Below are 16,986 nucleotides of genomic sequence, written 5' to 3' on the forward strand. Positions count from 1 at the left end.
CCAAGATATGTCTCAGGAATGTGACGAAAATATGGCAAAAATATGGCCATTTATGTGTCAGGTTTTAGTCCTGCTTATGATGGCCTGAGACCTACTAGTAAATCTTACAAATAAGGCTCTTTTTTGCTTCTACACAGAGTTTATATCTTTGTGTGCAGCACTAGGGACTGATTACATTAATTATCCCACATTTTCCACATTAACAGGTCTTACATCAGCCTTTTGTCCTCCACGGAAGCTGATGCCATCTGAGATGCAGGACTGAAACTCTGCGATGGTGTAGTACTCCGCTTCCACAGTAGGGGGCTCTGGAGGCTTTGGCAACTGGAATCCCTGAAGATGCGAGAAAACATGGCTATAGCAACACATAGATGTACATTCGGAGATGATGAAATACAGCTGTCTCCTGTTTTTTTTATATAACTTACCAGATTTGTCTCTCTTCGAGGGGGAGGTTTTTGTCTGAGATTTGGAGATCCTGCAAAATGAAGGAAAAAATCTTTAACAAGTGCCTGATATCCGTAGCCACAACAAAAACATAATTAGTAAACACTGCACACTCTGTGATTATCAAGCATGTACAAACTTTAGATGGCATTTGAATGACACAAACAAAGCAAGTATTTTTCAGTATAAAGGCAGATGCAGGTAGCATTAACAACAACAATCATCACCAGGCCTAGTGATTACTTTCATAAAGACAAAACACAGCCTGAAAAACATGGTATTAATTTACAAATGTTGGAAGTTGTAAATCCTACACCCACAAAGACTTGCTTACCTATGGCTTCAAAGTCTATTTAAAAGACAACAGAAGCATAAATTTACACTATAGCACAATTCATATGGATTATCTCCAAAAAGGGTATGTTCAAGTCTCTTTTCATATGTCAAACTAAAAATAGGTGAAAAAATGTTGTTGAACCTCACAACATACAAGCTTTACAGCAGACCTTCTTTAAAAATAACGTATATATATATATATATATATATATATATATATATATATATATATATATATATATATATATATATGTGTTAAACTGTTCTTACCGATTTCCACCCGATGTGGAGCCACTCTTGCTATTGCGGGTGACCCTGGCTCTGCCTTTGGCTTACTGTCCTGTAGGATGGTGCATGGTCCACATCCTGAGCCTGCTGCTGCAGCAGTGCTGGATGTCATGGCCTGTTCTGCTTCAGCGTTACATGGGATGGGAAGACTGATCTCACTCTTGGAGATGTGGCGCTCTGGTGTGGTGGGTTCTCCATCTGTTTGCACGTCCTTCTCACTGACAGCTTTCTTGTTGAGCAGGTTGCTGATCTCCATTATGTTACCAATGATCTCAACTGGGCCAGTCAGGGTCTTCTTCCTTGGGGACAGATCGTCTTTCAGCTTCTTCAGGTATGAGGCTGGGGCCCAGCCCTCCTTACCCAGGTACCTATAATGTACAGGACAGATGTTGCTTGTGTTTTTAAGTAAATATTTACTTTACTTTTAACATTTACAGTTCACTAAAGGGGTGTTCACATTATCATAGCAAATAGGTTTTGTTTGTGTCTCGCCCATTCACTTCTAATACAATCATATTTTTTGCATTGTGCCAAAAGTTTTTGCCAAGCAAAATAGAAAAAAAAAAAAAAAAAAGACCAAAATTAGAAAAACGTACCAGGATAACAGGTTTAAAGTAAAATAAAAACATCTGATTGTAAGTAGTACTGTAATAATGAGATTATTACAATTATTTTACATACTAAGGAATAGTATTTATAGTATATATAGTATTTATTCTGTGTTAAGAATAAATTACATAAAATCTGTTTCATAATGCAATACTCTCTGTGGTTTAATACCTGAAATCGATGGGAGTTTAGATCACACTTTCTGACTTTTATTTGTTGGTGCTGGAGTAGTAAACTTTGCTGCTGAGGAGAGTGGCACACATTGCACATTTGCTGCGATAGTGTAAACAACCTTCAATCCACATCAAATATATCATGATGAAAATGAATTTGTGGTGCTGGAAGACTGATGTTTAAAAATATAAACAATATCTCTAATCAAGCAAAACAAAAAAATCACAAGGCAGAATTAAAAGCGCATTGTTACAGAGCACATAATGCAAATGAGCACCAAAGTACAAGGCACATAAAACTTAAGGAGCACTGAGATAATGCTTTTATACTGTCAAGGGCACTTCTTTTCATTGATGTCATCACTAAAAGCACTTCTGTAGTTTGCACAATGTGTTTCATGTCTTTAAACCCCATGTTTAAGTTGAAAAACTCACATTTTATGCAGTGTGCTCACGACAACAGCCCCAGACATCATCCACAGTGGAGCAATCAATAGCAAAAATGCTTTCTCTCTCGTCAGTCATCTAGCATTAAGGAAAATGTAGTCTTGGCTGTTTTTAAACAATTTTATTCTTGCTTTTTTATTGTTGCTTTTTGTTGTCTTTTTCTGTATATCATACAACAAAATTAACATTTGGTACATTTTGTAAGGAAATAATTCTATTCCACTCACTGTTCCATTTCTATTCCCTTTTAATATAATTGAATTGAGGCATTTTAAAATTATAATACAGGACAAACACTATGCTGGTACTTTTAACCTTTTTTTATTTTAGAAAGAATCAATGCTTATCAGATCTTTTAAATCGGAAAAAATATATTCCAATCGAGTGATGCATTGAAATAAAATGCAGAATGACCAAAAGCATTTTGTTTTAACAGCTAGCCTAAAAATGGTGAGTGTTGTTACAAGCATATCTATAAAGACTGACTGACACAACATCAACAGCATGACTAAGACATAATCACACAATATTGACCCCTATTGCATTTAATCACAGAACATGGCCTAGAACACACCCAAAACACAAACTATGAAATCAAGTCAACCCTGGAATCATTAATTCCAGGATTCATCATGCTGCAACAGCAACAAACTCAAAGCTATGTCCACAACAAAATTCCTTCATATCATGCCAGTCACACTGAAGCTTGATGCTTGCTCTGGCCACTAGAGGTCAGCACTTACTCAAAACAAGGAAAAACCCTATCATTTCAAGTAGTGGCCTTTTTATTCTGAAGTAGAACAAGCTCCCCTTACTCAAATTCCCAACACTAAAAATCGTAATTCAAATGGAAAAACTGCTCCCAGATCAACTAAAGACATTCAAGGAACACCTGCCTGGGCCAATGGTGGTATTTCCTCTGTATAAAGAAATTTATTATCATTTTGCTTTATATACAGAGGCCGTCCTTTAAGCATTATGTTTGCGTAAACAAGAGCAGCCCCAGTTCAGTTGTTAAGGGAGCAGAACACCATGTGATTCTCATTCTCTCTTTCAGCCAAGAGAACAACTTTACCCACACGCCTTCTGGGGGAAAGAAAAACGATAAACAAGGGGGGAGGGAGAGAGGGAGAGGGAGAGAGAGAGCGCAGGTCAGAAGGTTTTTCTTTCATAAAACATAACTCTTCTTTTAACAAGAGAGCCATAGAGCTGCTGCTAGAACTCGTGCTCTTTAAAGCATGACAAGGCACTTAATAAAAGCCTGCATGGAGCACCTCTATGTATTTCAGCTAAGCTGTAAAGAAAGACCTTTTCCCATTATTCATCTTAAAAGAGCCCCCATTACTCAATGTCTTAATATGTTAAAATGATATTTGTTTGTTACTTGGTCTGTGTGTTTTTTGTCATAAAGAGCCGTCTGAAGATGCATTTCTGTAACACCTCCTTTCCAGCGAACAAAATGTGGAACATTACTCAGGGAATAATAGTAGTAGAAAATGTATTTACCTGATATACCACCATCCTTCCAAGTTCTTTTGAATGACCTCCACGGTTACTCCTTTTTCAAACCCAATCTCGTCCTTTCCCTGACTGGTGTAGGGCTGCAAAGTGACATATTTCTCCTCTGAGATATTGAGAGAGATAGAACGAGAGAAGGAGAACAAGTTTGAGAGGCAGAACTGTGAAAAGTGTGAAAAATTCAGGACATTTTCACAAACACACTGAAAAACATTTTGAATTACTAGCTACAAATAAACTGATAGTTCTGCTACTTTTAGATCATTTTTAGCATTATACCTTTAGTATTAGTTTCATTAAGGCCAGTCTGTGTTTATGACATAAATAGCGTGAGGCCAGTAAGTGCATTTGTACTGTATTTTAATGTTCCTGAAACACCTACAACAAAATGTCATAGCATAATCATGCATAATTTGAATAATATTTTTTACATAAGAAACTAATTTAAAATGTCAGTTTAGCCCATTAAAGAGCAAATGCTGAGATTTTGGCTTAAAGAAAGCGCGTTTCATATTTTCATTTAGCCCACACAGTGTGAGCTTTGGATTAAAAAAACATACTAATCCGCCAAAAGGATATAGGAATTGGCCATAATAAATTATAATCATTGCATCCCTAATAGTAACACAAAAATGGCATTCTTTTTAGTGATGGGCACACAGCACCTTTTTTTCTGCAAAGTGTACAGTAGCTACAATAACTTTTGCTTATTTTTAATGTTATAGACGTTATTACTATGATTGTTGTCATTAACTGTACAATTCCTGTTAATTCTACTGAATATGTTCACCTTTAAACAGGTGATATCCTGTGGTAAAACTACTCAATAGTTGTGGCAATAAACCTTGAATTAAACTGTGAGTGAGAGAGAAAGACCAAGAAGAGCAAACCAAAGAGAAAGAAGAGCAAACCAATGTCAGTCAACTAAGATCTTATACTAATGTTTCTTCCTTCCAGTTCTTTGAGACTGTGTCATGTGGCCTGCTGACAAGTTGCTGTCACAACTTACTGTCAGTGACTATCTGTGTAAGTCTACTGTCAGGGACTATCTTTGGCAATGGTGATCTTAGCTCAAGAGCAACCGCACAATTTACATTTACTTCCACAGCAAATCCTCGACCCACATTCATAATAACAAACACTGTCCCACAATCGGTTGTTTATAACAAGCAGTATTAAATTGACAAAATGAACTCTGGGGAGAATGTGGCTTGCCTTCTGAAGGGTATGCATGAGTAATCTGACCACAAGAAGACACACTGATTGATTTGAAGGCATCTATTACTGTTCCAGAAATGAATCCAACCACTGAATGAAAAAAACACTAAGAATGGCTTAGAATCAGCTTACAAGTACAGATAAGACTACACTTTGTCTGTAAGACGCTAAAATAATTTCCATTAAAAAGTCCTCATGTTTTAGTTAGGTAGGCATTACATTAGTCAGTCCTCAATTCTACAGTGCCTGTTTACATAGTGAATGGTATATGCAAAACCAATTTACTTATCACAGTATCTCTCCATAGTTCACTCTGGTTCCTCTCACCTTTCATTATTCTACACCACAGCAATCATGCACATCAAAACTGATTACAACAGTTGAAAATCCTTCAGGTCTTCATTCAGAACACTGTCAGCTGCATTAGACCTTAGACAACCACAAATACCACAAAGAGGACTGTCACAATTATGAATTTTTATCAGTTAATCTTGCTTCCTAGCTGTCAATAATTAAAGCTCCAGCTCAAATACACAAACATTATTCACTGCTGTCCTCTTAAGCTGCATTAACAGCAGTCAGAAGTTAGAACTTTGGTTGTTTTTGTAAGAAATGTGATACATCTTAATAAATGCTTTCCTGTTTAACTTTATTTTTTTACATTTGAGCTGTTAAAAAAAACACAATATTTGCCTTTTTGTTGTATAAACACATGAAAGCCTGCAGAAAAATAACCACAAACAAATAATCGCAATGAGCTGATAACGTTTTCCTGTTAGACACATTTCCTGGTTGAACCATAGATTCATAAAACTAGACCTATAGTGGTTGTCTTTAGCATGCTGATCTGGAATCAGTTTGCAAAGAGGGTTATACATACAGAAGTCAATGGTTTGGGGTAGGTATTACTACTGTAATTTGTGTGCAACCCAATGATGAAGGTTTGGGAAAGTGTATGCAAAAACCAAACTACCAATACAAAAAAAACTTCAAAAAATCAATTAAAGACTGGAAATGGCTATACTAATAGTACAGTTGTGTCCATAGCAATGTCTTAACAGTAAGGACAGATTTAACAAGACCCATAACACTCCAAGCCTGGCATACAGGCTCTTCCCCATTACTAACCACAACATAGCTCAATGAAAGTGTATTAAAAATTAAGGGGAGCACAAATGCTTCAAAAACTCATTTTTCCAACCGTCAGTTTTATTTTGACAGAGGCACTATTCCAGTTGGCGGAAAAAGCCCAGTTGCTCCAGAACGCATTAGCTTTGCATGCACTTGTGGTGCGATGTGCCAGCAAGAAAAAAGACAGAAGCACAGTCTTGAGGGTTTCTCTCCCTGCCTGCCCTGCATGAACCAAAACCGCTACTGTTAAACTGAGGCTGGAATGAGAGAAAGATTATGACCTAGCAAAAAGATGCTTACAATCATTTTACAAATTAGAAAACAAAAAAGTGAAAAAAAAAAAACAGTTGCCAAAAAAGCTGATGACAACTTTCAGTGACCAAATGCATTTAAAGAGATTTTAAAACCATCATATTAAAAGCAGATTAAAAGTTTTTATCATTAACCTACACTTTGCAACAACAGCAAAATCATATATCAGTTTTCAGTATGACGATATTAGAGGCACTTTATGGGAAGTCTGGTCACTTTTTGTTTCCATCATTACACCAAAACATCAACGCAAAATGACTGCAAGACATCTCAATAAAAGGAGTGAAATGGAGCTAAACGGCTAAACATTAAAAATTAAACATTTCTCGCCTTTTATGCTGGAAACTCCTTTCATTTTGAAAAGTCAAATGACATATTCCTTTAAAAATAAAATAACATCTATTTACATTTTTCTGTTTTTCAACAGCAGAAAGGTTTTGGCCATTAGGACACTAGCATTACTGGTACTGAGAGCTAAATAAAGTGATTCGTCAAACTGACGTCATGAACATACATAAACTTCCATACTATCATTTGAACAGATGAACGTGGTACCTCAGGCATTTGGAAATTGCTTCCAAGGATGCACCAGACTGGTGGAGGTCTACAATTTTTTGTGATGTCTTGGCTGATTCCTTTTGATTTAACCATGATTTCAAGCAAAGACGCAAGTAGGCCTTAAAATACTGCCACATGTCCACCTGCAATTTAACTCCACCTCCAATTAAATTATGCCAATTATGCCAATTAGTATCAAAAGCTTCTGAAGTCATAATATTGTTTTCTTGAACTTTCCAAGATATTTAAACACACAGTCAACTTGATTTACATAAACTTCTGGCCCACTGGAATTTTGATATAGTAAATTATAAGCGAAATATCTTTAAACATTTCTTTGACTAAGTTCTCTTTGAATACTCTTTAAACACACTCACAAACATTAAATTTATCAGCTCAAAGCAGTCTGAAGCACAACTGCCATTACAAAATGTTCTTGAAATTACACATTTCCACCAGAGAGGTCTCCAAACCCCTAAATCTTACATAGTGTTGGTTTAAGCATTTACAGCTACAGTTTTAAATCAAAGTTCCATAGGAACTCATTCGTTTTGGATTCACTCATTACAAGCCCTCTAATGTCTGTCAAACTGGAAGATGTTTTTGAGTGGTAGTTTTCATTATTACAAATTCTGTGGCACTATCATAAAACTTAAAATTATCATCAATAGTCCTATTTTTTTTTACTTTGTAGGATAGTTATGGTTATTTTATTAATGCTGGAAACATTTAATGAGACCTTGCCCTGCCAACAATATCAGTAACAGCAGTGATTTTGTGCTTGACTCACTTAAATATACAATTCATATGATTCAGAACGGCAAAGCACCCATACACACACACACACACACACACACACACTCATTCCAAATGGGCTGTTGCCCTAGTTTCACACTTTCCACTGTGTCTTTCCAATGGTGCGAGAATGAGAGCAAGAGGCAGAGAGACATATAACTTGAACTTAAATTAAAAACTGTATAAATAAAACTTACACATTGCAAACATCCATTAGAGCAAGGTGGCACAGGCAAAAACACAGACAGACAAACAAACAGCGCAAGTCACCTACCTCCAAACTGTGCAAAAAAGCACAGCAATTTACGTTAGCCTAGCTGTTACCCTGCTAACACACAGCTGAAAGATAAACAATAAACTAGTGCAGTCAGTTATTGCTGGCATATGCAAACAAAAACAGCATGTCTTTCCACAAGTCACCTCCCTCCACATACAAACTATAAAGATGCATTGGACAGCTGTTCACCATGTGAACACCCTTCCAACAAGTCAGTGTGGCTAATCCTGTGTACACCAAGTTTATATGATTCAGCAAAAGGACAGCAGGTTGCTATGTCAACTGTTCCAGGTTATGTCGAAACCAGACAAGATCTCCCTGTTGGTCCCAACTGAAACTAGTCTGAAACCAAGTTTGTGGCAAGAGGCCGTCTGGCTATTCAGTCTTCAAAGGCTTCTTAAAGTTCAAACTCCTCCATGAATCAATTCATCCTCCACCCAACATCACCCCAAAGCTCCCTTTCAACATCCACATCTGGATATAGTGTTAAATGGAGCCCATATTAAGTGGAAGCTGTTTCCATTTGAAGAAAAAAATCCTCAGAAGATATAGAGTTTTTGGCATTAACTACTAGCCAAACATTGCCATGCGGCATCATTCCAAAGCCGGCAGTTGAATTTACAGTCTCCAGGAAAAGAACTAACACCTCTGAAAATATGCTAGCTGGTAAACCTGGCAGCAAAGAAATGGCAGAGCAATTGCATTTATTCAACTGACCTATCCATGATATGCCTGCAAATTCATTTTTATGCAGCTCTTGCTGCAAGACTGGACAAACTTTACAGAGCACTGGCAACAATCCCACTGAACCTAAAGACTTTAAGTTAGAGTTTAGGTCAGGGGTATTTGATTCCAGTCCTGAAGGGTTAGAGGCCTGCACATTTTGATTTACAAACTCAAATACACTTATGAAACCTGGTAATTAGTTAAACAGTTTAGGCAGCACCTGATAGTCAGCAAAGTTAATTTGGAAGTGTAATTCAAGTAGACTCCAAAATTTCTGGAAGCAAACAACCCTCAGAAATTCCAATTAACATACTAGCAAGCAAACCTTAGCTTCATTAAACAATTTAAAAATAAATCAAACTTCATTTAACAGTGTGGCTGTATACATAAACAAAACCTTATTTGAAATTAACATCACAATAAATTTGCATATTTTGACAAAAAATGCTATTTTTCTTTAATAGATGTTATGTTTTTTTAATTATGTTAAATGAGAGCGTTGCCAATGTTCTGTAAACTTTTCCTACATAGTAATTGGGACTATGAAAAAGCACTTTTTGGACAGTGCATAGATTCATAGTTTATTTACTAGCATAACTTAAATGACAGAACATAAAAGAGCATCATTTGAAAGGGCGCAGTCTAAGTATTTATACCAGCTACTGCCAGCTATCCAGTAAGAAAAATAACTAAACAGAGAGTAAATAATTAGAGAAGGAAAATCATTTCACAAATTATAATCTCCCTTATAAACTAATGGTGGAAAAATTCAGCTTCAGCAGTTCCCTCCTAGAAAAATGTTTAGTTCTGAAAGTGTCATGGTATTTGTTATGTGTCAAACAAAGGCAAACCAAGCTTCCATTTTAATCAAACTTCTGTAATACCAAAGCTAATTCAGTATGACTGGAAATAGTGCAAAACAACATGTCCCTTTATTCTTTCATTTCACGCCTCAGACACTTTATGTCTCAGACTGTTAGTCTCCAGACCATGTAATATTAATAGGCTCATTACTCATTCTTCTACACCAATTTAAATGGTTTTGAGATTTACACACATACGTTTCACACTGAAATACAAATGCCTATTTGTATATACCCTTTTATGACTAGTAATCATTCTGTTAGTGAAGTGTGGAACGTTTAATAACGGTTTCACTATGAGAATGGGCCACCCAGCATGCTTTGGGTGCATGGATCAGAGTTGTTGTTGGCTAGTGGGGGACGGTTTAGATTAGGAGTGTTTACCGTCCAGGAGAGTGTGTATGTATGTGTGTGAGTGTGTGTATGTGAGAGCTTGTTTGTGTGTGTATGTGTATAAGAGTGAAGAGAGGGTGATGAAAAAGGTGGTGGAAAATGTTTGTGTCTGTGCATTTAGTGAGGGTCTTCTGTGTTGAATTAGCTCCAACCGATTCTACAGAATGAAAGGCAGAAAGTCAAACTTAAATAATTCTCCCTTGTTCCAAAAGTTGTTGATAGATCGTTTGGTGTCCAGACTTTTCTTCTTTAGTTCTACAGTGGAGCTATGAGGCTGAAGTAGCTAACAAGGATATAACTCAGATATTAACATCTTTTAATCTCCATTTTTAGATTTTTTACAGTTTTTTTCATGAAATCCATTGAACCATTTATCCATTTATTTGATGTGATAACCCTTTAATCAACCCCCCCCCCACAATCCTCTCCTATCACTGTACTAACTTTCCCAAACATCCTTCAACACCCCAAACATTCAATACTGAATTCTTGCTGTTTCACAAAGTTTGTACTTGCTAATTCATGATGCCTTGACCTTTAAATAGACTAGATCAAACATTCTCAAACCAGACATTAGAGACTCTGAGACAGTCCATGTTTTTGCTGTTTCCTTATGTGTTGCAAATTAGTTTGGAACAAAAATCTGGACCATCTAAGGGACTAGAACTAGAACATGGACTAGAATATTTGCCTTTATTTAACCAGTTGAAGTAATTCCAAAGCATTGTGTCACACAGGTGCACAACCAGATACAATTTGACTGTGTGCTACATGCACTCAAAGGCATTTGCACCTACTAACTGGCTAATAGTGTTTTTACATAAATACTGCTTATCAGTTCCACCAATTCAACAGTTTAATATAAATTTGATGCCAAAACTGACAAAGAATGTTCAGAAAATTAATTTAAAAAATCAAGCAGTGAATGAATTAAATGTCTTGGATAGAAAGACTATTAGATTTTAATCACATTTTCATGATATCACTGCTAAGAACCTCATCATTTGAACAGTTTTGTTTACACCCAAGAAATTTCCATTCCCTTCCACGACTGTATTTCATGCAGTGTCAAAAAACACATAAGCAAGTCTATTGACATTATATCTTGATGTGGTTTAAGGCACGTTTGTGATGTTCTAGGCATACGCAGTGCTAATTGGTGTACATACATTAGCCTTGCAGCTCCAGTACAACATTAAAGACGCAAACTTCAGACACCAAACAGTGTAAAGTGTCTAAAACCTGGGTACATTTCCTAGACTACTGCTTTCAATTAAAGTCTGATGAAAGAGTTAATTTAGCTAAACAGTTCCAGGCACACACATACTTGCACAGCAAGTGCTCAACCTTGCACACATGAGCATACCTGCATCCCATGCATCCATGCATGTGTGCATGTGTGTGAGATTGTTCACCTCGACTCTGCTGGCGGTTGACTATGCCCCCTAGTGTCCACCTCCGGTCCAGTCTCTTCAGGTGGGCCTTGCGTCGCTTAGTAACTGACACGGATAAATGGAAGAGGAAAAGGCGGGGGAAGCAGAGAGAACAGAAAAGGAACACAAACGACAAACTCAACATGAACAACTGAAGAAGAAAACTGGCATTAGTAACATGACATTATTACATAAAGGAAAAAGCAGAGCGATGACGACGTGTTAAAATGGGTGTTTCTGTCAGTTAGCGTCTGGTGGCTAAAGCTCTTATGGCATAAGGACTGATGGGGGGTTAAGCTTGTTACATGTTTGTTATGACATCTATAGAAACTCACTGTATTGTGTAGTACAATACAGTGTTGAACGTCTACTTTTTGGTGGTAGAGTTCAATTCAAAGGAATCAACATTGAAGCGCATTTCTTGTATGTTTCTCACACAGTGGCAGTTGAACTTTCCATTATCCGCCCACAAAAGTGCTTTTAAAGCTACTGTAGTGATGTTGGGATGCTCTACAGAACACTGCCAAAAATTCAATTCAGTCTAATAAGAACATAAGAGCATAAAATCCCTACATTCTGAGTGTATATTACGTTGTCTGTAGAAATGAACTGAATGTAGTTTTCAAGCAAGGGTCAAAAAATACTATTAATGTATGGACACTATAGATCTCTAAATTAAGGCCCTACATTTGAAGTACAAAGGAGCAGTGATTCACGCAAGTTGCAGATCTGACTTCATGCACTGAATCCTCTTTCCACTATTGGTTGTCGGTTGATGCCATCCAACAAATACAACACCATGGTTCAGAATCTAGACATTTAGAATCTAAACACTACTGAAAGATGCATCCTTTAAAGCAAGCACATAGTTTCTATATTTGATCAAACTCTAGCTTTCCTACAATAAATGGAGCTACTAACTTACTGTCTAAATATAAATGTCTTTATCTCTTTGCAGGGGAAAGGAGTAATATACATTATTGTGTAAAAGTCAGAGATCACCTTTTATGTATATAAGTTCCAGTTAAAATGACTATTAAAGGAAACTTTTTTTTCAGGAAAATTAAGCAGAACACATTTAAAACAAGTTTAAAAATTGTCCACTCTTGCCTTTATTACAGTATCCATTCTTTTCAGGAGACCTTCTTTCAGTTATCCAAAAAATCTACAGACATATTTTACCACACCTTCTAAATTCAAGCTTGCCTAAAGGCTTCATGACAGCGAAGCATCCTTTCAGACTCGTAGTGTTGAGCTGTCTTCTCACAGTGGAAGGATGGACAGAAACACCTGTGGTTTTTTCAGATCTGAAGTAAGAGCAGAGCTTGATTTTCTCCTCTCTCTCTCAAAGATGAAAGCTTTAAGTGCTGTTTATCTTATGGTGACAGTGTAGGTGGTCTACCAAATCTTGTATGGCTGTTATGAACCGTTAAGGACTCCAGTTTTGGAAAGTCTATTTTCCTTGGACTTTCCTCTTCTGTACGCAAGTAGATTATCTTGTATTTAATCTCCTGAGAAATCTCTCTCGAAAAACTAGGAACTTGTACTTGATGGCCGTTTTGACTGGAAATTAAATAAATGAATAGGGTGGTCTCTGACTATTTTTATAGTACTGTAATTGAATAATACGCTTCAGGAATGAGATGTAATGATCTGATAGAGAAAGACAAAGTGAAATTCTATGGTATCACCACTCCTCTCATAAGTGATACTGTAACTTGTTCTCCATCTCTCTAGTAAGTGAAGTTGGAAGGCAGTAGGGAAAATGTAGTTTAATGGATAGAACAGAGATGTCTTGGCAGCAAATACACTTACACAGACAAACCCTATGGTCAACTGAGGACTAATGGTGTGTTTGTGTGCATGTGTGTGTTGCACCGAGTGTTACTGCCATAGTGTCCTTCAATTGAAACTGTTTAGTAAGTGCAAACGTCAATGTAGGAAAATGGAAAATGCCTGAACGAAACACTGTGCGTGTGTGTGCGTGTGTGTGTGTGTGTGTCTGTGTGTGTGTGTTGAAAGACTCCTCAGGGTCAGATAACACTTTGTGTGTTGCAGAAAAGGTCAGTCTGTCTGCTCCTACGACTGGCTGCTGAAAGAGACACAGCAGTCATGGCAGCTGTGCGTCCCAGTGGCGTAGCCAGAATTTCATATTAGGAGGCAGCCTGGGTCTGTTTCAGTACTATTTGTAACATGCCCACACCCACTTCGACTCGCCACTCGGCTCTGAATCACATCTATGTTACACAGCTAACCACTTGCAACAGAAGAGGAGGAGTAAATTATTCAAAAGGAACACACTTGCCCTCAGCAAGTTAGCCTCAATGTGCTAACTGGCTAGCAATGCAACACTTTTTTTTTTAATCTTACTGTTTATTTACTATTTTTGGGATATGAGGGCATGTTAAAATCAGGCAACAGGCAGCTGGTTATAGGCCATCTAGGAAGCATGGCCATCATGATGGGGCCATCTAGTAAGCATTATATTATAGCAAGGATGACCACCACCAACCAAGTTGCCCACTGCAGTGAACCTACCATAACCAGACAGTTAACTGTATCAGCTGACAGAATACCACAGTGGTCTAAATGACCTTACTGTTTACAACACTAGATATAGATATGGTGTTGAATATTTGAAGACTCTAGTTTTACTGTCACTTTTTCCACAATATTCAACTGTTTTCTTTACTATGATCTATTAAGCACCAGCCTACCTTAATAACAAGCTCAGATCAGCTCAGTTCTCACAAACTGCTTAAACAGCCAACGGGGTAAGGCTGTATTTACGTTTTGGTGTTGAAAGAAGCATTGTTCTGTGCCTTGTAGAGCAATGACTGCAACATCCAACCATGTACATACTGCTACGTTCATAGACGCATCTGAAAACTGGGGATGACTTGGCAGGTTCTTTCATCTAATTAAGGTGGAAGAAATGCACAAGTGGTGCAAGAACTCAGCGCTGTTGTGTTCATCCTGTATTATAAAAGTGCAAAGTGAGTTACGTTTTGTTACATTTTTATTGCCATTTGAGGACTTTTTTCATTTGAATACTCAGAAACCTGGTTGGCTTCTCAAGTGAGTGGAGTTAGCCCCCCTTTCAGCCTCCGCCATAGCTACCCCCTTGGTAAGTGTGTGTGTGTGTGTGTGTGTGTGTGTGTGTGTTGTGTGAGGGCATGTGTGTATTTTTGCCTTTCCACATGCCAGGGCACAGCTGCACAAGCCATTACATGAAAAAATAAATCTTGCATATGTGTATGTGCCCCCATTTTGCTTCCAGTCCCTAATAAAGATTAGCATTAGCTAGCTAGTGGCACTCCATCTTACAGCACAGATCACATTAACCTCTTTTTCCACCGCCTTCAATTCAACGTATTCTGAGCCATAATGCACTAAAATAGGGCAAAGGGTTGCTCAAAAAAAAACTTGTTACCACAATGAAACCAGAGAGGGAGTGACTGGACAGTTGGCTGAAGGATGGCCCAGGCCATTTTGTGTGTGTGTATGTATGTGTGTATTACAACTGAAAAGAATTTCTCCACTCTTGAAGAGATGGAATTTATGTGTTGGCTAAGAATTCACTTCTATCACCGCCATGAATGTGTAAGAATAAGAGATGAGTGCGTGTGTGTGTGTATGTGTGTTTGAGACTCCCTCAGGGCTTGCTGAATGCCAAGGGTGGACTCATAGCAGCTCTGTTATGTGTCTGGCATTCTGCGAAGGTTGGAGTTGATGAGTGCGAAGTGGGCTGCTTTTTGTCCGAGTTTGGCAACACAGGAAAAGGACAAAGATGTAGAGAGAGGTGAGCTCTCTGGATGAAGTGCTGGCTTCAGCACCTGAGTGATTCTTTGACAGTTGTATGTTTGTGTATATACATATGTTTCACTAGTTTATTATTGTATGGTAAAATCTGAAATGTGCCCTTGTCTACATGTTGTTTGCATTAATATTTTGGCAAAATTAATATTCACACAAAACATAGCTGATCAGCTGAGACTTGTTGGAAGTCAGACGCTGGTGTCTTCAGCTTTGGAACTATGAGGCTAATGTAGTTAACAAGTAATACATCTAATAATGTAGCTTATGTATACCAATTAGTATTTTGCAAAGTGTATTCTTACATCTTAATTTAAAATAGACTGTATAGGCTAAAATAGGTTTGTAATTGATATTGCAATAGTAATTGATATTCTGTCCATTTTTATAGCTCTATAAAGTATTAGAAACAACTTAAGCAAGTCAACTTGAGATGAAGTTCTTTTTACTTTTATTTTTTACTTTTACTTTTATATATAATGTTAATGATGGTAAAATAGTGATAATTCATTGGGAACAATTTTTGCCTTACAACAACCTAAAAAAATAATTCTGAATTTAGTCCAAAAGCTTTTCTAAAAACTGTGGTAAAACAGTGTCTCAAGTATTAGGCAAAGTATTCATAATCATTTCATGTAATAGCATTATCTGAGGGGGGCTGACTACAATTGAGGTAATTGAGGTTCTTTTTGCCAAACTATTCCTTTAAGTCAAGCTAAAAGGTAATGAAAATTGAGTAAATGACTGAAAGAAATACATGAGGGAGTGTATTTGTGTTTGTGATGGTCTTACCCTCTCCTGATCTAGAGGTGCCCAGATCCAGATCATCTCTGGTGCCGGTTTGAGCGTCCAGATATGTGGCAGGAACCCAGCCCTGTTCTTCTACAGTACTGACAAACCACCAACCTACACACACACACACACACACACACACACACACACACACACACACACACACACACATAGAGGGAAAAAAACATAAACATAAACCATTTTCCCCACAGCCAGGGCCCATAAAAACTGAACTATCCATGAATGATAATTAAAGAGCTTTCACATGAGAGAATTATGATTTTCCATCATTAATGCGTGGAACAGAACACTAGCAGAAAACTTGCACTGTCAGCCCACAGCCCAGTATTACATTACACCATTCTGACATCCAACTGTTGCACACATACACACAGTTATAGGGCATGTGTTTACATTTGCAGTGAGATTCATTTTTACCATTAAACCTAGTATATGATGTATAACGTCATCCAAATACATATCACCTCACCACAAGCACAACACAGAGCATAGAGCTAACAGCTATTTTGCTAACCCATTATAGCCATAACATTATGACCGCCTCCTTGTTTCTACACTTATTGTCCATTTGATCAGCTACCCCTTACTATATAGGTGCACTTAGTTCTAGTTATAGACTGTAGTCCATCTGTTTCCCTGCTTACTTTGTTTGCCCACTTTTAACCTGCATCCTGCTCGTATGAGCACAACACACACTAACACACTACCATCACGTCAGTGTTACTGCAGTACTGAGAATGATCCACCAACCAAATACCAGCTCTGTGAGGGTCCATGGGGGTCCCGACCACTGAAGAACAGGGTAAAAGGGGGCTAACAAAGTATCAGAGAAA

At 37.5% G+C, this 16,986-nt stretch overlaps 1 protein-coding gene across 7 annotated transcripts in view; it reads right to left on the minus strand.

Annotated features, from left to right (window-relative positions):
• Window positions 1–16,986, minus strand: part of sh3pxd2aa (SH3 and PX domains 2Aa) — a 158,535-nt gene that overhangs the window by 9,776 nt on the left and 131,773 nt on the right. For 3 of the 7 annotated variants that reach the window (XM_017698994.2, XM_017698992.2, XM_017698997.1), the window contains 7 exons: window positions 16,133–16,246; window positions 11,507–11,590; window positions 3,807–3,924; window positions 1,054–1,439; window positions 782–796; window positions 429–478; window positions 214–333 (listed from right to left, as the gene is read on the minus strand). In XM_017698994.2, coding sequence (XP_017554483.1) covers window positions 214–333; window positions 429–478; window positions 782–796; window positions 1,054–1,439; window positions 3,807–3,924; window positions 11,507–11,590; window positions 16,133–16,246 — 887 coding nt within the window. The remainder of the gene's footprint in view (window positions 1–213; window positions 334–428; window positions 479–781; window positions 797–1,053; window positions 1,440–3,806; window positions 3,925–11,506; window positions 11,591–16,132; window positions 16,247–16,986) is intronic. The other 4 variants (XM_017698995.2, XM_017698993.2, XM_017698996.2 and 1 more) reach the window with 3 other exon arrangements.

This window comes from Pygocentrus nattereri, chromosome 12, assembly GCF_015220715.1.
Source record: "Pygocentrus nattereri isolate fPygNat1 chromosome 12, fPygNat1.pri, whole genome shotgun sequence".
Taxonomy (NCBI): Eukaryota; Metazoa; Chordata; class Actinopteri; order Characiformes; family Serrasalmidae; genus Pygocentrus; species Pygocentrus nattereri.